The sequence below is a fragment of the Pomacea canaliculata genome, linkage group LG4 (genome assembly GCF_003073045.1).
Source record: "Pomacea canaliculata isolate SZHN2017 linkage group LG4, ASM307304v1, whole genome shotgun sequence".
NCBI classification, from domain to species: Eukaryota; Metazoa; Mollusca; class Gastropoda; order Architaenioglossa; family Ampullariidae; genus Pomacea; species Pomacea canaliculata.
Genome location: NC_037593.1, coordinates 712,076 through 739,019, shown reverse-complemented (window position 1 = coordinate 739,019; position 26,944 = coordinate 712,076). Strand labels below are relative to the sequence as shown.

The 26,944-nt window shown below is 46.7% G+C and overlaps 1 protein-coding gene across 7 annotated transcripts in view; it reads left to right on the top strand.

The window, feature by feature from the left end:
* LOC112561770 overlaps positions 1–23,122 on the top strand; it is an 82,067-nt gene extending 58,945 nt beyond the window's left edge. For 2 of the 7 annotated variants that reach the window (XM_025234464.1, XM_025234471.1), the window contains 9 exons: positions 3,632–3,745; positions 5,007–5,082; positions 5,567–5,869; positions 7,621–7,716; positions 11,996–12,136; positions 14,141–14,213; positions 16,890–17,004; positions 18,951–19,102; positions 19,612–23,122. In XM_025234464.1, coding sequence (XP_025090249.1) covers positions 3,632–3,745; positions 5,007–5,082; positions 5,567–5,869; positions 7,621–7,716; positions 11,996–12,136; positions 14,141–14,213; positions 16,890–17,004; positions 18,951–19,102; positions 19,612–19,759 — 1,218 coding nt within the window. In that variant the 3' untranslated portion in view covers positions 19,760–23,122. Of the gene's footprint in view, positions 1–3,631; positions 3,746–5,006; positions 5,083–5,566; positions 5,870–7,620; positions 7,717–11,995; positions 12,137–14,140; positions 14,214–16,889; positions 17,005–17,462; positions 17,566–18,950; positions 19,103–19,611 lie in introns of all 7 variants that reach the window. The other 5 variants (XM_025234466.1, XM_025234467.1, XM_025234468.1 and 2 more) reach the window with 5 other exon arrangements.
* Positions 23,123–26,944: the final 3,822 nt, after the last annotated feature.

The window sequence follows — 26,944 nt, the reverse complement described above, 5'->3', positions numbered from 1 at the left end:
TGTCTAGTGCAAGGCCGTCCCATAGCCAACTCCAACTCTCTACCTATATCTTCTCCAGCCCTAGCTTCTCGTGTCGGTACAGGGGCCGAGTGGAAAAGAGGCCCACTATCGTGCTCAATACCCCTGTGGCACAGCGAACTTTCCCCCAGTCGACCTCGGGGGTACCTGACTGCCCCGTGAAGGGTCGAGGAAGGTGCAAGGCAAGAAGACGGGAGGTCACCGGCCCTCGCACAAACAGCCGATCTCGACAAACGTGCGGGCTCACCCCACAACAACAACACATCGGCATTTTGACCTTTGACCTTTACCATTTCTCCTCAGCAGCTGCTGGGGGAGGGGGAGTGATGGGGGACCTGAGCAGGTCTCAGACCAGCGGCACAGCTCACAGCCTCCACCACGAGACTAGCAGCATCCTCCCGCCCACGCGCTGTGTAACGTAGACATTACTGGGGCAATAATGACAGGCCACGTGACGGTACTCATACGAGACTACTCACTTACTCACACGAGATTACTCACATATCCACACGAGAATACTCACATACTCACATACACGAGACTACTCACTTACTCACTGTATCAGACGACAGACATGTCACGTGATGTCTCGTCCTTCAGTAGCTAAAGGAAGACAACTCTACTTGCGGCTTCCCGCGAGCGCAGATCCACGTCACAGGTCAGCGGCTGCGCACGTGACACGGGCCATCCACGTGCTGCCTGCTATAGTCACGTGTTTTACGCCGAGCCAGCAGCTACAGCAACATGACGTACACAGCCCACCTCTACACATCCAACAGCCTCCCGTGTGAAATAGAGAGTTGTCTTCTACAGGGAGGCAACTATGGGCAGACAACTATTCATCCCTGAGTCGTACACCTGTACTACCCACCCGTACTCCTCCCACCGTTACACACAGCCCCACCAGCCCCACCAGCCCCACCATCGCCACCGTTACAGTGCGACTATAGAGCCAAGGTGGGTGTGGGCCCGAGTATGGCTGTATTATGTAATTAATACGGGTGACAGGTAAGTCCGGGTGGCGGTGGGGTGAGGGGTGAATAGAGGTCAAATATTATCCTCCTCTAACCTCCGGGTGCCAGTGGGTGTCAATCATTCGCCTCAATGGCAATGGCCGAGTCTCCATGTTCGTCACGTGACCAACTTTGAAACTACTTGTGACCTCTGAAAACTTTCTTTGATGTCGAAGTGGTGTGGGGGTTATAATGCGGGGTCACACCACGTGATCATTATTTTTATTTGGGCGAGCAGGTGGATAAGTGGAGCGTCAAGTCAAAGAATAAGAAAGGTCAGCAGCGCCATGTTGTGTACGTCACGACTTCCTTCCTTCCTTTTCCGGAAAGATACTTGGGCCAGACAGCAGACAAATGTCGGTTAATTGTTAAATTACAAATGGTGGTGATGATGGTGGTGGTGGTGGTGTTGACGGTGGTGGTGTTGACGGTGGTGGTGGTGGAGTAGTTAGCAGCTCACCCAGCAAGCGGCCCACAAATGTCGGTTTCTGTGACTATTTTTAATTAAACGTTAATTGTTGCGAGTGTGTCGAGCTCACCATTCCTGCAGTGCCAGTGGCGGCGAGTACAGAAGGGCATGCTGGGAAGAGGAGGAGCTCGCCTGCACCCCTACCCCTCCCACCCGCCACCGCCTATCGCCACCAGCGACTCCGCCATCAGGAGTTATCTTCCCTTGGCAGAGTTGCTGCTCATTGTACCTGTCCGCCACCTCCCCCCCATCATCTCCCCCAGTGTTACTGGAGCTGCTGTAGGTGGTGGCCACATCTCGACGAAGTCGCCAAGCGGGAGGGAGATGATGCGGGTGGGAGGGAGAGATGATGCGGGTGGGGAGGTAGAGCAGCTACACCCGGTTGTTGAGGCTGGCGGTGGTGGCCGCTGACGAGCAAGGGTCTGCCTACCTGGAGCCTGTCTGTGATGTGCCTCGTCAGTCTTCAGGTGCCATTTAAAGCCACCCACCCCTCATCTACCTGCCTCCTCGCGCCGCTCCAGGAGCGTGGGAGCGGTATGCCGGGCGCGCGCACCTACTTAGCCTTGTAGTCACCCCACCGTGGAGCGTGCACACAGCGGCGCTGCTCGACACCCGGCGAAACAAGGAGCCTGCTGCTGGGGAAGCACAATGGCGGGCGGTGTCGCTGCCGGCTTACAGGGCCAGCCAGGCCAGCCAGCAAGCTCAGGTACACGTGGAAACGGTAGGCGCTCTCCTGTGTACCACTGAGCCATCGTGACCACGCGAGTAGGGCCCACCTTTACATTTACCTGCAATCGCTTTGATGTCCGCCGCCAGCAGCGCGCAGGTATTTTGTTGATGTGCCGCACTGACAGCCGGCAGTGAACACGCTATCAAACTCTGTTTGCTATGAACAGGAAACCATGTAAGGCGTCACGCCTTGACTGTCCAACAAACGTAAGCGACGTCACTCAAAACGTCACATGACATGTCAAGGTCTCATTCTCCACAAAATACATCATGCGTCACCGGCGGTGTAAAATATTTTAATATCACACCTGACACCTTCAGTGACACCTCTTTACACCTCACTACGTCACAGCTGTGTCTCGTGACGTGTCATAGCATCTTGGATGCCACCCAGCACGTGACGTTCTGGTGTGAAGCATGCGATGCATGCACATGAGCAGACTGACACGCGCCTCTAGCACTGACCTCTGACCTCAGTAAACATGGCGTCTGTAGGGAGCACAGGAGGAGAGTGGCTCTGTGGGCAACGTCTCAGGCGCCATAGCCACGGAGGACTTTTTACACAAGGAGGCTGGCTACGACTGCTACGACTGCTACAACGCCACCAACATGGCCGACTGTCTCAGACTTTGCTCAACATCGTTATTTCCGTCTCAGCAGTTTGCGTCATCCCTCAGTCAAGTACATTGTGATGACGTGACGGGTGTGAATCACGTGCGAATCACGTGTTGCTACCCAAGTTCTGTCATCAGCAGTGTGTGAGTGGGTGTGTGTGTGGGTGTTTGTGGGGGGGGGGGGGAGGGCTGTGGCTTGCTGTGCACTTAGTGCTGTCCTTCAGTTTTATTTAGTCCCTCCCGGTGACCTTAGTGAACTGACTTCTTGTCCTCGCCATTCATCAGTCTCGGTATCGACTAGAGCCCACAGGCCTCCCTCCCTCCACCTGTATCTCTACTTCCCTCTCTCGTTCACAGATGTTCACTTTGTGATGTGCATGTGCTGACGTGTAAATGGCGGTGTGAGCCTCGATCCCCGACTTGGCAACTTGTAAAGGTTGTGCATGATGTGCAGGTGTGCAGGTAGACTTGTGGGTTACTCTTTGTTGTGTGCATGCTTGTGTGTGTGTGCGTGTGTCTGTGTGTGTGTGTGTGTGTGAGAGAGAGAGAGAGATGTGTAAAGCCGGTTGTTAGGGAACACTAGACTGTCCACTGTCCACTGTCCACATCTCCCTCCTTTCCTACCTACAAGACAAGTTGACATGTTGTCTGTGGTTATTTGTGAAATATAATCGGTGAAGTTGAAATACGCTGTGTATTTGAGAGAGAGAATCGGCAGATGGTGACGCTCCTGCTGTTGTCTGTGACGTATCTGTCTGATGTGTGACGTGTGATGTTTGTGTCTACAGAGGGGGCGGCCGTCGCTGCTGACAGGTGAGCAGACACAGGGTGGACAGGAGGCTATCGGGGACACCATGCCGTCGTACGACCAGATCGAGGACGAGGAGGAGCTGCACAAGCTCGTGAGTTGAGCTCGCACACACGCACGTCACCACACATACTTGTCGCACGTCACGCACGCACACGCTACGTCACACATCTGACCCTTATGTCGCCTCAGCCGCCCCCACACGTGATGTCACGTCACTGACTGTATGCCCAAAGCTGGACGTCATCTCACAACCCCGCGCACGCTCGTCACCTCTACACGGTCCGTTTGTTGTGGTCCAGTGTGTTTGTGAGAGGTAACCCCTGACCACCTGACCACCTGACCACCCCACACCACCCCAGCCCACCTGACAAGTACCCGCTTATTGTCCGGTCTGTACCCAGCCTGTCGGTCTGCCACCCGTTGGTCAGCGCTGGTGTCATGTGGACTGTGGACCATTGGATGCTTTCATTGTGGATTGTCAGCAACCGTGGACACGTCACTTCATTGTCAACATGCTGTAGTGAAGTATTGTACTGCCCCACCCTACCCCCACCCCGTTCGTAGTATACCTCTGAGACACCGAGGATGCAAGGCAGGTGGCGGCCTCCAGCGCCTGCTGATGTCGTTCTTTGTTTGGTCGGCGAGAACGATGATGATGATAAGGTCCACCCTCCCCTAGCGTGACGGCGTGCTGCAGGTTGCCATGGAGATGTGCACCGTGCACTCGCCTGCCTCTGACATCACGAAGCCCCGCCTGGGTGAGATGACCTCCCTGGCCTCACGACACCTCACCGAGGGGTTCGTCTGCTTGCACGCGGATTGACGAAGAAGAAAGTGAATGCATCCAACACTTCACCCCGTCACAGGCTACGTCACAACGCTTTCTGAAGAACAAATAATAACACAGAAATAATAATAAAAATAATAATCTGAAAACAGAGTTGGTTGCGTTGTCATGGAGAATGCGGATGTCACCAACATACACGCGGTCACACCAGCTCAGTGCCACTGTCACACTGTCCAGCTCTAGCCTCGTTTTCACCACCAGCACCTCCCGCACGATGCGGTTGTCGGAGTTGAGCCTCCATTAGTGGACGACAGACCTAGTGACCAGAACTTTCTCAGTGTCCCTACAGCTCCTGTGACCTCCAGCAGCTGCCCCCCCCCATGACCTCCTGTAGGTGGGGACGACACTGATGTCCACTTGACGACTCCTGACGATGTGTACATGCAGGTGGACAGGCCGCGAGCGAGTCTAGTAGCCTGACACCGAGAGGTTAAAGGTCACATACAGTAGCGAGGTCAACTGACTACATTCATCATTGTCGTCATCGTTGCCATTGTCATTACAGATGAATGCCACAGACAGCTTTGATGAGCGGAAAAAGATCAGAGCGAGGCTGCGAGAGATCAGAGATAAACAGCGAGGTGAGTGGTTAGTAGGTGACGTACTGCTCCGACTGTGCGTGCGTGTGAGTGTCATTGTGTCACAAGTGTCATTGTGTCGTGGTGTGTGAGAGGATTGTGTCACAAGGGTTATAGTGTCATTGTGTTACAAGTGTTATTGTGTCAGGGTGTGAGGGGATTGTGTCACAAGGGTGTTACAAGGGTTATTGTGTCAGGGTGTGTGAGAAGCAACTGTGTCATTGTGTCACAAGGGTTATTGTGTCATAGTGTGTGAGGGGATTGTGTCACAAGGGTGTTACAAGTGTCATTGTGTCAGGGTGTGTGAGAGGGACTGTCATGGTGTCATCACATGTCACAGATGACTATAAGAGCTGACTGTGTCACTGTGTCATCGTGGGTGACAGCTAGTAGTCAAGTGATAAGCTGCCTGGGTACTTGTACGGGTGGGTGGATGGGTTGACGAGGGAGCGGGTGGAGGGCGCCTGATGAGTGCTGTCCCTTACAGCGGACATGGAGGCGCGGCGCGTGCAGAGGGACAAGGAGACGGAGGATCTGGTGCGCAAGAAGTTCGAGAAGGCGGAGGAGGAGAAGAAGCGCAAGATGGAGGCGTTCCAGAGCCAGAAGCCCACGTGCGAGCGCGACTCGCAGTACCACGCCTCGGCCGACAAGGCGGTGCTGGACAAGAAGAAGCAGGCGGACGAGGAGAAGGCCAAGAAGCTGCAGGCCTACTCGCAGATCTCCGAGCACAAGACGCCAGAGGGCGCCACCGTCCGCACGGCCACCACCACCACCACGATGAAGTCGGAAGGTAAGAGGTCATGGGCTTCAGGCTTCTCTTGTTGTGGGAGGGTTGGTGATGTTCTCGTCTAATGCTGAGTTGTTTCTGTGTCGGCATTGAGCATTCTGGTTGTTAGAGGGCAGGTCAGTCTTTGTCATCACGTGACATCACGTGACGTCACGTGTAGCCGCCGCCTTCCTTCCTTGACCTCATGGCTGCCCGCTGTAAGTGTCCAACGACAGTGGCAGCAGTCAGTCAGCCCTCAACCTCCCGACCTCCCAGCATCCCACCAAGAACACGTGAACACGTGAACAAACGGACACATCGTGTCTTTCCGCTGAAACTGGTGAAAGGATGACGAGAGTAACCTGCCCCTGACAGCCTGTAACACTGGGCTTGACTACAGTGAGCTTGGCGTGGTGTCTGGTGACTGACTTACTCACCACATCGGTCACACATCACACGTCACTCTCTGTCTCTGTGGACTTCCAGACGTCACTCTGTGTGTACGTGTGTTGACATCCAGACGTCACTGTTTGTTGGACATCCAGACGTCACTCTGCGTACGTGTGCTGACATCCAGACGTCACTCTATGTGTGTTGGACATCCAGACGTCACTCTGTGTGCGTTGGACATCCAGACGTCACTCTGTGTCTGTGTGTTGACATCCAGACGTCACTCTGTGTGTACGTGTATTGGACATCCAGACGTCACTGTGTGTGTGTGTTGACATCTGTGTGTGTTGATGGTCCAGCGGGGTGACTGACTCTCTGTCAACCCTCGCCCCGTCTGTCACATTTGTTTTCTGTATCTACCCCGACATTGTCGTGTCTGTCCACTCCTGTCCCCCGCCCTCTCTCTCTACCCCCTTTGACGCGCATGCGCACACTGGCCTTTGGTCTTGATGGCCATTGTTCATTGTTACATTCCAACATTTTGACTTTATTTTGTTCTCTCTTTATTATAAGCATCTTAAAGAAACTATTTACCTTCTTACTTTTCGTTTTCGCCTCTCGCTGACATGTTTGCTGTCGGTGTCGTTGTTTGATGCTGCATCCAGTGACGTAAGTTTTCTACATCTGTGTGTGAACATCCAGTGACGTAAGTTTTCTACATCTGTGTGTGAACATCCAGTGACGTAAGTTTTCTACATCTGTGTGTGAACATCCAGTGATCAGACTTATACAGCTTTATGTGAACATACACCAGCTAACCTAAACATCTTCCATACACCAGCCACTGAGCCACCCCAGCAGACCACTGAGCTGCCAGACCATCGTTCACACACATCCAGCCATCGTGCCGTCCAGTCAGGCCATTAACTTGCAGTGGTTCAGTGTCAGTGCTTTTTGTGCTGTTGATGACAGGCTACGTGGTGTGGGTGACGTGTGATAACAGCGCTCAGAGCTTAACAGCTACAGGCAGTCCTCACCACTCACACCTCACCTCTCTCATCTCACGTCACACCCAGCCACTCACCACTCTCACATCACATCTCACACCTCACGTCACACCTCACCTCTCACCTCACCACTCACACGTCACATCTCACCTCTCACCTCTACACTCATACCTCACACTTCGCCACTCACCTCACCACTCGCACGTCACACCTCACCTCTCTCATCTCACGTCACACCCAGCCACTCACCTCACCACTCACCTCTCACCTCACGTCACACCTCACCACTCACATCACCACTCACACGTCACACCTCACCTCTCACCTCACCATCATGTGCTCATGGCCGTGGCTGCATGCTCTGGTGTTGTTTGCTAGATGGTTCCACCACAGTTACTAAGAAGACAGAGACGACTGTCAGACAGACATCGGGCTTTGGCGGCGTGCAGTATGGCCGACCAGGTGCAACACCAGGTAAGACGACACAGCAGCGCTGCTGTACATGCTGTTGTTGTTGTTGTTTTCCTATTGTCTGTCTTCTCTCTGCAGGTCCACAACAACTGGTCACGTGTGCCGCGGGGTCAGCCCCTGTTTACACGGAGTTCACTTGTAGAGCGGAATATTTCACTAACAATGACAATGTTGTGTAGGAGCCGTTACACCGGCAGGTAGATGATGTTTGTGGTGGGGCAGGTAGCTGGCGCTGTGCTCAACACAGGGTTGAGAATGAGTGACAACAATATAGAGTGACAGTGACCAGTCACTAGGTTAACCCTAACGATGTGGTGATGGTGGTGATGAGGGTGTTGCTGTATGATCTCCCCCCCCCACTACTGTACACACTCCCAAACGTGTTATACATGTGTCAGTGTGTGTGTTTCTGCAGTTAATACGTCGCACAGCTTTGTTTCAGTTGTCATTGTGGGTGGTTCACTGTGTCAACACCGTGCATGCAACTGCCTGCCTTTTGTTTTCTCACAAATGTTTGTTTGACAGGTCATCTGTCATTGTCCTTTGGGCGGACTTCCCATCAAAAACAACAATGGGGTGGAGTGGGGGTGGATGGAGGCAGTCGTTGGGGGTGGGGGGCAATTCTTTAATGAAGTATAATTATTGCGTCGTGTGCCTCCTGTTCATGACCTTTCACCCGTGCTTCAAGACTGCAAGCACACGGCATGTTTGTATGACGTGTCTTTACTGTCGTCTCGCACCTGGTGTGTGGAGTGCAGGCGACCACCTGGTAAGTGCAACTGTCTTACCTGAGTGTCTTACCTGAGTGTCCTACCTTACCCCTCACCAGATGTTTTCAGGGGCTATGTGAAGGGTCAGAGTTGGCTCACTGTACGGGAACCTGCTGCAGGCCGTGCTGTGAAGCTGCTGTGAGGCTGACGACAGCAGGCGTCTGTTGCAGTCGCAGTTCACTCACCAAGTCCTGTTTCAGGCGAAGAGGTCAGTGACGGACACTCACACGCACCCCAGGCCGTGGCGGAGGTGGCCGAGGGCTCAGAGCCGCAGCTGGACAAGCAAGGAGTGAGTCAGGGGAGGCAAGACCAGGGCCAGGAGAAGGACGAAGAGTCTGCGGACAACAAGCAGGAAGACGTCCAGGCGCCGCCAGACAACATCCTTACAGCGGCAGACAACTCCACAGCGGCAGACAACATCCTCACAGCGGCAGACAACTCCACACCGGCAGACAACTCCACAGCGGCAGACAACTCCACTGCGGAAGATGCTGTCAGCACGAAGTCCTCGGACAAAGATGCAGCTAGTGATGAGGCTAGCAAAGATGGCGACCAGAAATCGGAACCTAGCCAAGGAAAGAATGAGGAAACGCCGGGGGAAGAGAACTCCACACTGGACACAGCAAAGGGAGTCGACCCAGTAGTGGAGGACGCAGCAAATGGAGGCGACACAGTAAAGGGAGGCGACACAGCAAAGGGAGGCGACCCAAAGCTGGAGTCCGCCAGTAAAGGTCACCAGACAACGGACGCAGCAGGAGGTCACCAGAAAGTGGAATCAGGTGACCCCAACCTTGCTGCAGCAGACGCGTCTCGTAAGTCTGACGAAAGCGTCAAGGTGAAGGCCAAACCCGATGCTGCGACAGCAGCTTCCGGTGCAAAGGCCAAGACAGCAGGTACTCCAGCAGCCGAGAGTAGCCTCCCTTGTCCTGCAGTGGCTAGTCTTGGGAGCGAAATGAGCTTGTGCGAGGTGTACCATTGGATGGCTAGTGGTGTGACGTGTACATGGGCTAGTGAAGTGACGTGTACATAGGCTAGTGATGTGACGTGTACATGGGCTAGTGGTGTGACACGTACATAGGCTAGTGGTGTGACGTGTACAGGGACTAGCGCTGTAAACCTGGAAGGCGGTGTGACGTGTCATGGGCTAGTGGTGTGAACCTGGCTTGGGGTGTGACGTGTACATGGGCTAGTGGTGTGAAACGTACATAGGCTAGTGGTGTGACATGTACATGAGCTAGCGCTGTGAACCTTGATGGAGGTGTGACGTGTACATGGGCTAGTGGTGTGAAACGTACATAGGCTAGTGGTGTGACATGTACATGAGCTAGCGCTGTGAACCTTGATGGCGGTGTGACGTGTCATGGGCTAGCTGTGGCGTATTGGTCTAGGTGTACGAAGCATGCTGGACTAGCTCCAGAGGCATGACTGATTGCTGGAGAACGTGTCACAAAGGGCGACGTGGTGACGTCTCACATCAAGGATTTACTTGTGGTGACGTCATACGACGAAGCTGCTTACTACGGTAACGCGTCACGCTGTTCCCTGTGGTGACGTCTCCCATGTTCCCTGTGGCCGGACTCTCAAGACTAGACTACCTCTACTGTGTGTAGGACACGTGACGTATTTGATGTGCATGGCAGGTGTGTCACGTGTGTAAAGGTCGTGTGTAGTACCTGTGGGTCGTGCATCACCGTGTGATGTGCAGCTACCATGGTGTGATGTAACCTGACATAGGATTCCTTCTTCACCACGTGAAAGTCTGTAGAAGTTGAACAACTGGTGTAGGAAGTCTGTAGAGGTTGGGTAGCTAACTCTAACCCTGGGTAGCTGGTGTAGGAGGTCTGTAGAGGTTGGGTAGCTACGATCATCGGTTGTTTTTGTAATGTCGCTGTGAGTGAATGGCGACTAATGTAAGTGCCTAGAGAGCGTCTGCAGAAAATAATTTGTTTGTGTGGCGGGGCTATAGGGGTGGCGTTAAGGGGTGGATATAGAAGGTAAGTATACAGCGACGGGCAGCAGTGCTCACTGCTCATTACACGTGTTGGCGGAGTGCCGTGCGCAGCCGCGTTTGGCTGCAGTGAGTCACCTAGCGGCCAGCCCCCAGTCACCTGCAACAGGCGAGATCTGTGTGCACCAGGCGCTGGCGGGGTGGCTGGAGGTAGCTAGAGGCTGGCATCGCTCGATCTGGCATCAAGCGGAGGGGAAAGTGTGGTTAGGCGATAAGGGTTGGACAAATAAATAAAGTTGTGTACGAGATGCAGGTAGTCATCAAGCTCAGTCTCGGCTCTTGTGCCACTCGTCGCACAGCGAGATGGGAGATAAGTGCAACAGGTGGCCGGGCCACCAGCGACAGCAGCAACAGCCTCAGCAACAGCCACAACCACAGAGCTGCACACGGACTTGGGGTAGAGGGGTGGGTGGGCTGGAAACTGTCCAGGCCTGTGTATGGTGCTGTTCTCTCTCTCGACACCAACTCTTCCAGCCCAGGCCCTGCAACTCTCCTCGTCCGGCACCTTGCACAGGGGTCACAGGGTCACTGTCGTGGGAGGTCATCAGCAATGCCACCTTTCTGTCGCAGTGGCTAGGGGTGGAGGGGAGGTGGCTAGGGGTGGGGGCCAGTGAAGATGCAAGTAGTGGCATTGGTGGGACCAGAAACACAAACAGCTCCACTGTTATCCCCTCTGTGTAGGTGGGGGAGTGGGAGGGTTACTTTGAAGGGTAAAGACAGGTGGTGTACCCAGGGTACAGGGTACAGGGTACAGCTGATCTGGTGAAACACATCGTTGTACTGTGTGCCACTTGCCTGTGCGTGCGTTTGTGTTCAGTTGAAATGCATGCTTATCTTTTCTGTTTGCTCTTGTGTTTGGAGAAAAAGATAAGAAAGTTGATTTGCTTGCTCACCTTTTTTTTATCGCGCTGGGTGCTGTAGCAGCGTGTGATGTAACCTCAGGAAGTGCTGTTACCCTGACCCTGTGATGTAACCCCGGGAAGTGTTATTACCCTGTGATGTAACCTCATGAAATGTTACCCTGACCCTGTGATGTAACCCCGGGAAGTGTTGTTACCCTGTGATGTAACCCCAGGAAGTGTTGTTACCCTGTGATGTAACCCCAGGAAGTGTTACCCTGCCCCTGTGTGCTTCCCGACTTGCCAGCCAGACTGAGGGGCGAGGTGAGGTTGCTAGAGGCATGGTTGTGTTGTTGACTTTGTTGTTGTGACCTTACTGGGCAAACAGTTGAGGCAACACGGCGAGACCTGCACTTGCTAACCTGTACATGCGTGATGCATGAGAAAATTTTATTTAAAAAGAAACGTTGGCTTCCATGTTGTTATCCTAAAGCCACCTACAAACCGTTAACAGTTGACCACAACATCAAAAGCAAGTGTTAGCCCCCGTTGCCTCCTCTGTCTATAAAGAGTCACAGCACTTTGCATCTTGTCATCCTCACTTCTCATGCGTGTTGTTTCTTTTTTTCTGCATGGTTGCTCTCACTTGCGGTGTGGCGATGTAGAACTTAACGCTAGGACCCTTAAGGAGCAGATATCGAGAGCCAGTGGTCCAGGAACAAGCGGTAGTATCACCGTCAAAACACAGTCCTGGAGCAGCAGAGATGGTGTCACTCGCAAAGCCCACAACACGGAGTCCTGGGGAGGTAGAAGTACCATCAGCTGACCTTAAGCTGTACCCACAGTGTAACAACAATATAGAGTAACCATCAAAATATGTTGTAGACCTTAAACTATACACTACAGTGCAACAACAATATAGAGTAACCATCAAAATATGTTGTAGACCTTAAACTATACACTACAGTGGAACAACAATCTAAAGTAACCAATAAAATATGTTGTAGACCTTTAACTGTACCCACAGTGTAACAACAATCTAAAGTAACCATCAAAATATGTTGTACACCTTAAACTATACACTACAGTGCAACAACAATATAGAGTAACCATCAAAATATGTTGTAGACCTTAAACTATACACTACAGTGGAACAACAATCTAAAGTAACCAATAAAATATGTTGTAGACCTTTAACTGTACCCACAGTGTAACAACAATCTAAAGTAACCATCAAAATATGTTGTACACCTTAAACTATACACTACAGTGCAACAACAATCTAAAGTAACCAATAAAATATGTTGTAGACCTTAAACTATACACTACAGTGCAACAACAATCTAAAGTAACCACCAAAATATGTTGTAGGCCTTTAGCTGTACACTACAATCTAAGGTAACCAATCAAATATTTCCCCTACTTAGAGGGTGTTGTGGACAAAAGGTGTAACTATAGTGAGCTGCAGTCTTGCACTACATTACTTTTCCTGTCTTCTGTCCTAAATGGTTGCACTCATGGTACACACCCTGTCTCCTAATCAATGGCTATATTACTCGTGGTACATGCAAGATGTTCTTCGCCTTCACAAGGGAGACTTTTAATATCACAAGCATTATCAACAGAAATAAAGCAAAACTGAAACCTTTGTTTGTATTAAGAAAGAAATAGTGCCATCAGAAGCATATTTTACTAAGTTGTAAGCTGCAAGGTGATGAAGGTGTCGAGAGCCTTTGCAAGACACCTGGTCTCACACCAAGCCACCATTAGTGTGTGGTGCAAGCTCAGTACATGACTAGCAGTGAGGTGTTAAAGCCCTCACATCATGAGGTCATCTTTTTGTGAGGCTCAGCTCTCCCTCACTGCCTCACTTTCCCAACTGTCTGTGACCTCAGGCACCCACCCCACAGCAGGGTCAGTTGGGTGGAAATACCTAGCATCACTGGGCACCAGACTTGGGGAGTGTTCCTGCCATTATGTTCGGATGCCGTTGGCTCTAGCCACTCGGCTATCTCACCCCTCCCCACACACACCAAGTGGGGTGCATGCTGCGCGGCCAATGGGATGGTGGGGTGGATGTGCTGCGATGACCAACTTTGGAAGAGATTTTGTACATTCGAGGCTTAACTTGGGGCAGAGATTAAAATCCATGCAGCAATGACAGTTGTTTGATTTGTCATGGAAGATAAACACTGGGAAAAGGGGGATTGAGCTGTTTGTATTAGCTAGGCCTTGGACATGGTGAATCACTTACACTTACTCGCCCTGTCACCTCTAAGCTCAGGGACCTTGATCTTACATGTTAAACAGTAGATGGGGGCACAGCAGACATGATAAACGAGCAAAATCAGGTTTCAAGTTTTCAGGAGTCTGGGGCATACCTAGGGTGTGTTTAGCCTGACCCTGCATGTTTCAAAATGAAGTGGCTGTAAAGAAATAGATTGTGGCTTGCTCTGCAGCATTAATGCACTTAACACATTTGTTTCTTGTGAGTTGTTTTACTTTGAAGTTTGGAGTTGGCATGTAGGAAGGAAACAATCTCATTGAGAGACAAGATTTAAAAAATGTTGCTGATTATCAAAAGACTGCATGATAAACACCTTTATTTCTGTCTGTAGCTAAAAGAATTAGACTTAGACAGTGGTGCTATATCACTTTTCAGTAAGTTTTAAATGGCTTTGTTCAGAAATTTTAAAATAGAAGGAAAACAAATGCATGAAGTAAAATGAGAAGGGATGTGTGTTTCTGTATGCATGCTGAAGTGTATGGCCAGCTTCAGCTAACATCGGACATTTTGCGGTGTCTTGTAGCCAAACCACAAGGTCCCCGTGGAGCTATGGCAGCTTTCAAACAAATGGATGCCAACAGTCCTGCCCGCCCAAAGTAAGTTGATTGTGATTTTTATATAAATATGTTTTACTTTTGTTAATTATAGTTTGATGAACTTTTAACTTTAACATTCACCGATAATATCTTCAAATTCTGTGTAGTCATCAGTGTTTTGTATGGTGGTCTATGTCCTCTTGTTAATGTGTTGAGTTTGTTGCATGTTGAAGTACAACTTTGCCATCTAACCCAGGTTGAAGGCGGAAAGTATCATTTTCAAAGGTGAAAGCATGAAAGGCAAACATACAATGATGTAAACATTTACCAGCCTGTACAGGCTACAGCCTAGCAGGCATGACAAGAGTGCTGAGGGCCTTCAGTTTCTCGTCTTGGCTAGCATATGAATCATATCAGTTTCTTATTGCAGCTGTTCAGTAGATAATGGTGGTCTCAATGAATCCATACTGAAATGTTGTCTACATGTAAAGTATGTGTAGTCGAAATATCTTATTTCAGCTAACCAACATCCTTTTAACAAATACATTTCTGACAAATATTTTGGCAAAATCTGAAAGTCTGGCACTTTGTGTGCATGTGTGTGTCAGAGAGTGAGTGGAAGAATGCAGATGTTGTAAGCAGCTTTCAGAATGATTTATAAAGACAATATTTACAATGACAGATGTGTTTTTTTAAAGATGTCATACATGCTGTTGCAACATTTTTTCACAAGCATCTAGTAGCTGTAGCATTGAGACAACAAGTGCTTCTACAGGGAAGCCCTTGTAGTTTGTGCTCTGCACTAAATTAATAGCCAGCATCTCAAAAGAATCTTGTGGTATTCTGGTCACAAACAACTTCTGCTCTGTGACAGGACATTCACTGTTATGTGCCAGAGTGAGTAATTACAGGAAGTACTTCATAACATCACTTAGCATCTCCAAGGCTGGGACGAGGGTGGGAATCACTCATCTTTTTACCTAAGTGCACGCACTCAGGAAAATCGTTGATCATGAGTCGAAGATATATATAAAACAGTATGCAAGCTGAAGCTTGGGTCGTGCAGAGGAAAGCCAGAAATTGTTTAACGACTTCAACATATGTTTTTCAGTGAAGGTGATGAGGAACGGTAAGGGTTGCAGTAGTCTTCTGGTTGTATTTACTTTTGCTCAGTACCCATTGCTGATTACCTGCTGCCTAGGACCCATTGCCCTTTTGCCATTTATTTTTTTGCAGATTAGAATTAATGATGCCTAGACTTAACAATATCCACGGCCGTGCAATACTTTTTTGCCAGTATATTTTTGCCGTTTAGAATTCCTTGCTTTAGAATTTCATCAGCAACTCAGATGACCTCAGTTTATATCATTGTTAGTCACTCCCCCAGTCTATGTATCCTTCTGTTTTCTCTCGTACTGGATCATCATCTGTAAATAATCAGCTCAGTATATTATTTCATCTTTTGTCTCCTCCAGTCTTTGTATCCATTCTGTTTTCTTTCTTGCCCCATACTTATCTCCCTCTCTGTGTGTCTGTCTTCATATCACCTTAAGTTGCAGGGTGTTTCATTTCTTCATGAAGACTGCAGGACTTTTGATCAGTTTATCACCTGCTGGTCAACTCTGTCATGTGACCTGATCATAAACTAGGTTTGTCAGCACCAGCTCATTCTGGACTGCTGGGCTTGGCTTTCTCACTGCCTCATTGTTACCGCAGCTGTAGGTGTAGTGAAACACTTTCATGATCCATCAAAAGTTTACTAATTGCTTTATTTTCAATAACTTCATCTTTCAAAACAAATGATTATTTCAATCACACGAATCTTTACCACTTACAGAGGAGAGATCGTAAAATTTGATAAGCTTCAGAATTTTCCCAACTAAATGACAAGAACTATATATATATAGCAACTATATATATATACACACGACATGTATATACGACATCTAATACTATATTCTTTAGCAATTATAATTACTTACAGAATGTCACACACTTCTTTCTTTTGCTTGACTTTGTATTCTGATGCGTATACATTATTGATATGTAACTATATAACGACACGGCCGTAGTTTAACAAACTGTTTACACCATTTCACCACACTAACTCATTATTTTACTCTGCTATGGGTAATGTAGACATAATTTTTATACACTTGCAGAACATTTGGGTTTTTCTGTTTTTCTAAGCACATACAGGAGCAATAGAGGTTTTATGTATAAATTTAACATGATTTCAAAACCATTTTTTAAATAAAGATTACAAATCACCAAATATATATTAAAGCTGCTCATTTATCAGTACAACTACAACAAAGGCATGGTGGCATTATATGCGTGTACACCAGCAGAACAACATAGCAACAGAGATGACAGTAACAATATTGCAGTTGATTCAAGGATGTACATCAGCAGGCCGGGTTGAGAGCAGTGGTAACGGAGTTTCATAACTATTCAGAGCCAACACTTTGCACCACCTGTGCAGTCTGTGGCTGGCATCCTTTGATGGAGGAATCAACTGATTTTCTGTATTAAAACTGTGTTGGTGTCTGTGTATCGAGAAGCTAGCTAACTTTCTGTATTAAAACTGTGTTGGTGTCTTTGTATGGCACCAGAAACATGAAGGATGTAGGCTGGGTGAGTTGAGGCTGAGGACAGTCAGAGTAACCCTTGTTATCTGTGCTTTTAGATGAAATTAAACCACTTCAATCCACAGAGATATGTAATTTGTGACAGTGGCCTTGTAACAGTCTCCTTGGCAAAGCGAGCAGCAAATACCATGCGCAAGAATGCAGTGGCAATCAAGCAAGAGATTCTGAATTTTGTCCAGATCAACACAGAGGGCTATGAGGTACATGATAGGCTAGCCTGTTGATCACTCTATTTTGTTTTGTTTAGTTTATCTCATTATGTCACTGTGTTGATTTCATGCCAGGACTTTTAATGTTGAAACAGTCATCTAGACAGTGTTGGTAACTATCTTGAGTAAAGACATTTCATTAAAACCCCTCCAAAGCAACACACAGCTTGGTGCTGCTGGTTGTTAGAAAAGTGGAGCAGCTAAATATAATTATAGATGTCAAGAATGTGGTTCAAGCAAAAGAAACTTCCGAAAAGCATTTCAGTGACTGATTCTGGCATGGAACAAACACAGCTTTGCATTAATTTCTGCCAGTCTCAATTTCTACAGGTAAGGGTGCAGCGGTGGTCTGAGCATCAAGACATGTCAGGGGCTGTTGTGGTCAATGTTTCATACACTTGTCTTGTACTGATGTATCTGTCGTTTGCTTCTGTCCTGTGGTGCTGCAGTGCTGGAGGCGGAGGCAGCGGCGGTAAAGTCATGACGCGCAGTCCTAGTGCCATCAAGCAGATGTTGCTGGACTGGTGTAAAGCAATGACTCGAGAGTATGAGGTATACTCGGGCACCCTCCACTGGCCATCACTCTTTGCTGGATTGCAACTTGTGCATGGATCATAACAGACTTACTCTTTGCCATCTAAACACGTGGTTTTGTGCTGCGGGCATGAAGTGCTAATTGTCACGATTGTGGTGGGGGATGTCTGGTCCTGGTGTCAGGGGAGCATGCATTCTGTGCCAGACTTTTTTTTCCTTTTTTTTTTTTCTTGGCTATGATCAAAGAATCCTGCCATGCTTGTCTCCTGCCTTGGCTCTTTCTGTGTCTTTTGTGTTCCCCTTATTCAAAGTACCATGCAGCTTACAGTTACCTTACATTTTAGTGAAACATGTTTAGTAAACAAAGGTAAATGAACCCACAGAAAATTTCAACATTTTTTACCGTGGTTACAATGTGCCACCTGTAATGTATGACAATCATAGGAACATTATTCAATAATTGCCTATAAGTAAATACATAAGTAAATACAGATGTATTTCAGTTTGATACTATTAAATAATGACAATATGATTACAAACATACACTCAGCTCGTCTTGTGCTCCTTTTTATTGGCTGACATCCCTTTTCTACTGTCAGTACAACATTGCAGACTTGGGCTGTAGCTTTACAAATGTTCTTGTTGTGCCTTCCTTGATGGTGGAGTCAGTTGCCTTTTTCTCGCAGTTTTTCTTGTAAACAGACTTGCTACTTGAAGAACCCTGCCTGCTTAATGCTACTAAACGTAATGTGGATTTTTGTAAAGAGCATTGTTGTGTTCAAGTTTATGTTGAATTTATACTGGGTTTGATTACTGTGATTTTAACCAACATTTTAACTTTTATACGCATGCTTCTGCACCCATTTACCTTGAAGTTTGCCAAACCTGCATTGTGCATGTCACCTTTCCTTATTCTGCTTTGATTGCAATTGGTGTCTTGGAATTAAATTACATGTGGCAGTAAATGTTACAAAAATTTATCTTTAACTGAACAATTACTGGTGGACAGAGTTACACAGAATAAATATATGAGAAAGGATATTGTGTGCTTCAAGGAAGATGCATTTTCATCAGTGATGTTTTGTTTTACTATTTCAACAACAAGCAGAAAACATGTGTAGTTCAACTATAACTCTAGATGTTACTTCTACTGCACACAGAAGCAAAGTGGCAGAAACTAAAAGAACAAGAAAGCTTCTGAATGATAAGAATGGTCTTGTAAAGTTTAAAAAATTAAAATGCATGTCTTAATATTCAGAAACTAGTTCATTCTTTCATAAATAGTTTTTTGCTTCCTAGCTCAGACCTGAAACAGTGAAGCCAGCACAGTTCGCATCAGGAAATAGCAGGCTCTTGACCACATGGGGTCCTCACTCATTAAAGACTTACTGTGTGTCTGACAGAATGTTGAGGTGACCAATTTCTCCACCTGCTGGAATGATGGCATGGCGTTCTGTGCCCTCATTCATCACTTCTTCCCAGATGCCTTTGACTTCAGTCAGTTGGACCCCAAGAACCGCCGCTACAATTTCGAGCTTGCCTTCAACACAGCAGAGTAAGCTATCAACAAAGCTTGTCATTACTCATACTGTACGAACAATGTAAAAATGACCAAACCTTTTCTTCCAAAGTTCTTTTAGAAGCCTCAGAATTTCTGGGCGCCGAGAGAGCAGGAGGTGTGTGTGTCTCTGTGTGTGTTTGAAATTGCAAACCCAGGGGGAGACAATCCCCAGTTTGTTTTTTGCAGTAATTACCATTTGTCTTTTTCCTCCCTTTGAGTTAGTTTTCAAGATCAGAGAAGACATCGGGGTAAAATCTTTAACTGTAATTTTTTTTTTTTTTAGCATATGCAAAGCTTGTGGAGCGTCATCCCCATTTTCTCTCATTTGACTGTGAGGCAGAATAGTGATAGTGCGCTACACTGAAAGCTTCACATGAACACAGCAGTTAAATGGCCGACCATAAATGCTTATAAGATTTTCTTGAGCAAGTATATGTGAATATAGTGAAGGTAGAAAGACTTGAGACAGTCTGCAGAGTTGTGAGTGGTTGATGATGTTGCAGGAAACTGGCGGACATTTCACCTCTGCTGGATGTTGAGGACATGGTGAAGATGAAGAACCCAGACTGGAAGTGCGTATTCACCTATGTACAGTCCATCTATCGCCATCTGCGGGATCATGAAAATAACAAAGCCAGGATTGAGGCATAGGCTTTGGTGTTAAGGGACTGTCGACCAAAGTGTCTTCCATTCTGCGGAAATTGTTGGAGTCTGCAGCTACACGTCCAGTGGAGAAGCCTGGGCGCAGCACACAGCAACGTGGCCTGATGTTTTTCTCACACCAAGTGGTCATTTAGCAGACTTACTCTGGAAAAAATAATTGATTTCTCTCTCTCTGTGCTTTGTTTCTCTCTTTCAGCATCCCTGTCTGTGCTTGTCAGAGAAAATTGTTGGCTTTCAGTTTTGGTTTCAACGTGCATATCAGTAGTTGCAGCAAGCTCCTAGAAGCCTGAAAGTTTGCTTGCTCAGGTATTTTTGTGGAAATGCCAAGTCTCACAATTTGGTCTTTCATGCATATTGAAGGCTTCAGACAAAGCACTCTGTAACCTTACACTTTCATTTTGCAAGAAGGTTGACAGTGCAAAATACATTTTGAAATATATATTACTGTCATATGCTGTAGACTCTGAGATGTGAAAGCTATTTTCACCATAAAAGGCAATTCTCCTTACTGTCATAAGGTTGTGGCAACATTAATCAGTTGTGTATATTTACAGCTGTTTACACAATGAAACTGTCACATCTTGCTAAAAGCACAACCTATTTCCTACATGAAATTTGTTTTTTAAATAAGATTTAATCTTCTGTAGAAGATAGAATTGTATGAATATTTTTTTAAATGGGTAAAACAGTTGATATCTGCTCAACCAAAGATGATATGTGCCTTCCTCTCACCTCTTGTGGGTAATCTGAAAGAAAAATATAACTACTTGTTATTTGCTTACTATATTCCCCAGGCAGTTATTTATTCTCTCTTAAGCATAAAGTCATTGGCTCTCGACAACTTCATATAATGGGGACAAGTGTAGATTCTGCTTTTGATATCTAATGCAACTAGCACATCAACAACTAATACTCTTCTAAACTAATGTATATTTGTGTTCGTGCTTTGAAAAGTACTTTAAATTTGTAGGTGTGTTAAGTCATACATGGCCCATCTACAGTTGAAACCTTATCATAGGAGCGTGGGTAACAACTTTGCAAAAATAGGTTTATCTCTTATGAGTTCTCTCAGAGGACATGTTTCAGAATGTATAGATGCTTTTACTTTCAGGGTACAAGGTGCAGACTGTCAACTGTAGTTTTGAGTGTATCAAGAGACATGTAAACAAATGTATGCACACTAGAGACTGAGGTGAGGCTCTTTGAGTCACTTGACCTGTGGCTGTTGTGGACTCGGTGCTGCATTTAAATGCAGTAATTGGTTACCTGACTCTATGCACTCAGCTTTGTGGAAATCAACACTTGTACATAGTGTTAGCAGACTTTCCCATATTGTTGACATGTAATGTGAGTAGATAATCTGTGATAGTATTTTTGAATTTCTGTGATAGAACTGCAGACTGATACTGATTTGTCCGCTTCATCGACACATTTTTTCAAATAAAATCAGTCACATTTGTTAAGGACCATATCCTTGTGGCAGATATCTGACATTAGAGTGCACACACAGTACAAAAATTAAAATGTATCAATTGAATCTTGGAAATAAGCTTTTTAAAGACAAACCAACCAAAGAACTATTTGTCCTGTTTCAAGTACATTGTGGGACACTAGTAGTAGTTTATTCTGTTATTGGCATGTTAGATAATAGTCCATTCACTGTCGGATGTACTTGTGTCACAGCATTTCCAGTTAGGATTTGCTTTCCCTTAGCTCAGGTAAGGGAGAAAACTTGCAGACATAGAAACTTGTTCCCTCAATCAAAGTGCTTTGATCTGCACTTTCCTCCATGTCTTTTTGAGCAGAGTTCCATGGTCAGACACGAGAAGAACGGACACTGTCTGTGAAGGTTGTGTTCGCTGGGTTCAAATCAAACTTTATTGCCTGTTCGAGGAAGTCCAAGACAGAAATTTTTTGCTTGCTCACAAACCTAACCACATACACAGACATAATATGAGTATATATAAAACCTAATAACATACACAGACATAATATGAGTATATATATTTACACACACACAACATAATGCGTAGACACACATACCATACAAGTTGAAGGTAAAGCATGTTTGGAAGAATCAATATTTGAAACATAGTACCTGTATTAAAATTCATTTATCATGCAAATAGTACAGATGTAGAGGAATCATGATTAGTTAAAACAAATTATTGAAACAATGGGCCAGCAGCACTTGTCAGGGTCACTTGTGGCTGCTCTTTTAATTTTTAACATAAGAGGGAAAAACAAATCTATAATTTAAGTTTATTGTATCTAAGTTTGCTTATGCATAGGACGGTGGGTTTCACTTTCTTCAGACAAACACTGCAGTCAACACACTGGAGCTAGCAGAAGGGAATCTGGGAACTGTAGACATGAATACATGTCAGCATTAATTTGTGTGGTAGTCTTCAGGCTGTTTGTTCACTCGCTGCTGGATTGTTCAGGAAAAGTTTAAATGTTTCATACGCAATTAGCAGGACAAGCTGGTTAGCAGCACTGGAACTGATGGAGAGGAGAAATAATAATAATAATAATAATCATCTTATCTTTTTCTTGCACATTGCAGAGTAATCTGTAGCTTGAAATGGTTTTGAAGACCACAAAATGCTGTGTATTTCGCTGGTAACTCATGATTATCTTGTTCTGAAACCAATTTGCAGACAAGCATTCATGAAATTTTTCGTTGCAAGTGCGCACATAAAATGCAGTTCTGTCCTCGAATCATCAGGACCCAAAAGTGATCAGAGCCCAGGGTATAGCAGTAACGTTCAAGAATAGTTTTACTAGTTTTACTAGTCCCCCAAGTGTGAATGTTTAGTTTTACTTCTCATCTTACATGCACATAAAGACATAGTTTCACTGTTGTTATGTCACCGTGCTATCTAATATTCATGTGTGTACTCTGTGTAGATGCCTAGACATAGATAATCGCTGTCGGCTAGCTCAGGTATCCTCTAAACTCCTACACTTCCTTCTCAGATGTGAGCAAGATGATATCAATACAGGAAGAGGCTTGGGCATACGGTGGTAGGACATTGGGTGCTATGTTTGCAGGACAGCTTTGACCTGAAGACACACATGTAGACACAGTGTACAGTGTGCTGAGCACCGCCAGACACCTGGTGAAGAAATGGCTTGACTCAAGTAGTCACTTGTAATGCATTTACATATGTAAGGTTTTAATTCTAGATGTGCAGATGGTGTAGCATCACACTGTACTAAGTTGCCAATTTTATTTTGTAATGGTTTGTGTGGCAGGTGAAGTGTTGGCGCTGATTGTGTGTTTTGTTTTCACTGTAGTGTGTATTCAATGTTCTGGAAATAAAAATTGTATGCATATAATTTAACAAAGCTTCCATGTTTATTTTCTTGTTTGATGGAAATGAGGTTACCTACTCCAGCTGTATGTGTCACGGGGCTTACTGCAAGTCATGACGAGAGAGGTGGACACTGGACAGTCCCATGCTGTCGGTACCGTCCAGCCTTAAGATGCTAGCTGCCATTCTTCTCCAGACATTGGTGGTGACATTGTTTCACAGGCTCAAACTCTGCAGATGTAGACTTAAAAAAAACCAAGATATGTATTGATGGTTGCTGCTCTCCGGCATGCAGACATGCACACACACAAGCTAGTAACAAAAATTACAATTATTAATATTAGGTTCAGGATTACGTTTGAGCAATGATGCCACTTTCTCAAAGAGTTAGTATGTCTGTCATCGTCTCCATTTTTAGTTAAAAATCATTCACTTCTTGAGGTTAATACTGACCATAACTACAAAAACAACCCCCAAAACAAAGTACAATGAGAAATAGGCTAGCCAAACTGTATTCAGGACATTTCCAAATCATTTTATGATGATTATTTTCATGGCTGCCAAAAATAAGAAAATTTTCTTTAAAAAATTAATTCACATAGCAATAAAACCCAAACTATGAAATGTTTTCACTGAGGCAATCATCAGACCTTTGCAATCCTGGTCAGTAAGAGGCTGCGTGTGCTCACCACTGAAGTGCCTGTGCACCATTTCCCAACATAAGATGTTGCTGAAGCTGCAAATCAAGAATGGTCTGTTATGTTTATTATTACATGAATGAGAATATTCACCTACTGGACACTGGCAATTTTCTTGGTAATTTTCTTAGCTATTGTGCTAATGGAGTGACCAAACAATTGCATAACGACCTCAGTGCTCAGGGCCTGTATGTTAATATGTATTTTATGCACATGCTGCACAGTGGGGATGTTTCCTGATGCAACACCGAGTATCGTTAGTTGTCTTTGACATCACAACTGTATTGACGAGGAGTGGACTGAAAATAATTATTACAATTTATTTTCATCATGACACTGCAAGCACAGCACCAGAGTCAACTGCAACACGAGAGAAAAAAAAAAGAGGATGAATGTCGATAGCTGTAATCAATGGTCTGGTGGAAAAACAAAGACTGAACATAATTGTGGTGTGTGAACCCGTGTATGAATGTGTGTGTGTGTGCACGCTCGCGCTGTCAACATCCGCGATGGAGGTAAAGCAGTCGTCTGCAACATTGCCTCGTGGGTCGCGCGAGTGCTGGGCTCAGGATCAGAAGGCAATCGCAGGAAGGAGAACCATGGCGAGGTTGTCAGATGTTTTACAAGTCAAATGGGCGCGCCAATAGCACCATAATCTCCTTCCAATTTCCAAAGGCAAACGAGTTTGCGATGTCATGCGATAACAAGAGTGAGAGTGATCACACGGCAAGGACCAGTTACAGGAGGACACACAGGACTGGGGTCCACCAGGCCAATACCAACATGGACCAACATGGACCAACATGGACCACCCTTTGGCACTCTTGTCAGAAGCAAATGAAACCTGTTGAAATATTATTTAAGTAATGACACTGGGGGGGAGAGATGAGCACTTTAGCATCAAGTTTAATGTATTTTCCAATTTCCATGCAGCAACATGAAAGTGAAATCCAGACCTGAAGTAAAATCTTGAAGAAATGTGTGTAATTGCTTTTGAAACAAAAATGTTAGCTTGCAAACACATGGAAGCTTTCACTCCGCCCAAACGACCAGAATAGTCTACCTCTAGCCCTTTAAGAAGTAGGTGACAAGTTGTCTGTAGACTATTGTCAAGGCGAAACATGACATTTCAAGAGTGAAGGATGATGAAGGAGGTTTCTATGACAACGACTAGACATCGCATTGCCGCCAACACACACAGCAGCCACCCTGACATACCCACATCATTTGGCTTTGAGAGCTAGGAAGGGAGAGCACATGCACACTCATGCAGCCCACCCCAAGACTTGAAAGGAGGCGGAGGAGAAATATGTCCCCACGGTAATCAGATCCCTGGCGGTGATAGGAGGAAAAACCCAGAAATCTGTCGGCAAGTTTCGCTTGAAGAACCTCAGTGGCATCCACAGGCAGGACACCAGCAGGGCCCCCAGGGCTGTCAGCTGCCTCCCGTCCTCTTCTCTCTGGAATCAGTGCCAGTGACAGAGTTATCCCACGTGACTGGAGCCCTGCTGTTGTAGTGGCTGTCAGTTGTCTGTCGGAGGGACTACAGGTATAAAGGGAGGGCAAGTCATTGCCCCGGGCCACCACGGGGAGGGGGAGACTCAAGGACAAGTTTGTTTCCGAAGTTATAAGGCTATGTCTAGACTGTCACGTGATGCTTTACCCCTGGAGCCTGCAGCAAGGATGCCCCCGGGGTTACGGGCGGCCGGTAGTGCAGTGCCCCCCCTGTCACCACTGCAGTCAGAAACCCAGGGTTCAGATCTCGTCTGGGGACACTCTGTAGGTGACACCTGTTCGCAGGGTCTGGGGTTGGTCTCCTCCTCCTCCAATAGTGCGAAATCACCTCGAGGTTGAAGCACTTTCCTACTCAATAACCAAAGCCCTGGGGTAGAGAAAGGTGGATTATTGTAACTACGGAAACAAAACACTTCGCTCTCAGTTTCCCATGATGCCCTGGGAGAAACGCTCTTGCTTCGTAGCTATGGCCCCAGGTGAGGCTGTGAGGCTGGGTGGTGAGGGACAGCACATCCGGGCACTCACCAATTCAGATGAGCCATTTTGTATTCCCGTGTTGCTGGATGTGATGCTCAGATTGTGTAGCGCTCGTGTAAGCTGTGGTATAAACTGGGCTCATTAGGGAGAATCAAGTGTATGGCTATTGTTTCCTGAGTAGATATTCAGGAAATTGAGCTGCCGGGGAGGGGAGGGGAAGGGAGGAGAGAGGAGGAATAGAATGTGATAGGAGGTGGATGAGTTCGTGCGAGGCAAGCAGTTATGGGAGGTGGTCATACCTGTCATGGAGGAACAGGACACAGTGTTACTCTAGGAACATGGTCTGTGGGAGGACAGCACTAAGTTCTGGCACTCAGTCTTGTGACAAGAGAGAGAGACAGCTCGTTGCTGAGCGACAACAGACTTTAATCACTTGTTTAGGCTGGAACACCACACTTTTCAAAGCTATCAATTTGCTGCTTTACTTTTTTATATTTTTTTATCTTATTCAGTTTTCCCTCGATGCTTCATTGCTAGTCTAGCTGATGCTGACTACAGTGTTGTTCATGAAGGAGGTTATCATGGAAGGTAAATGTCGCCGTTACAATTAAACGTTTGCATAACAGGAAGACGGGAGGATCAGCGAAGGTCCCGGGCATCAGCTTGCAACATCCTCCACGTAAATAATTATTGCACATCAGGAAGAAATGGCGCCCGGCCATATGATATTGGAGGAAGCTCAGCGGCATAGCAAGAAGCGAATAAGAAACGAGGTGAATGAATGGATTATACAAAGGGGCGCAACTCCATTTGTGGCCGGCGCCAGGGGGCAGCACGTTCACACGCACGTGCAGGCTGGCGGGGGGAGGGAGACGGAGGGGCAGCGATGAGGGAGGTCTTCATACCCCAAGTCTACTCACTTCATACCCAAGTCACCTGCCAGCAGACTCACAACATCCGCGGGCTCACCGGCCCCAGCCACACAACATGGAGGCACAAGGGGAGATCACTCTCACGCCTTTCTCTTCATCAAGATATAACTGTTGTAATGAAGTACACGAGGTGGAACGAGGTACACAGGAAGCACGATGCTGTTGTCGTGCGTGCGGACATCCAGCCAGCCAGACAGCCAGACAGACAGAGCACCCGTGTCATGGCATCAGTCA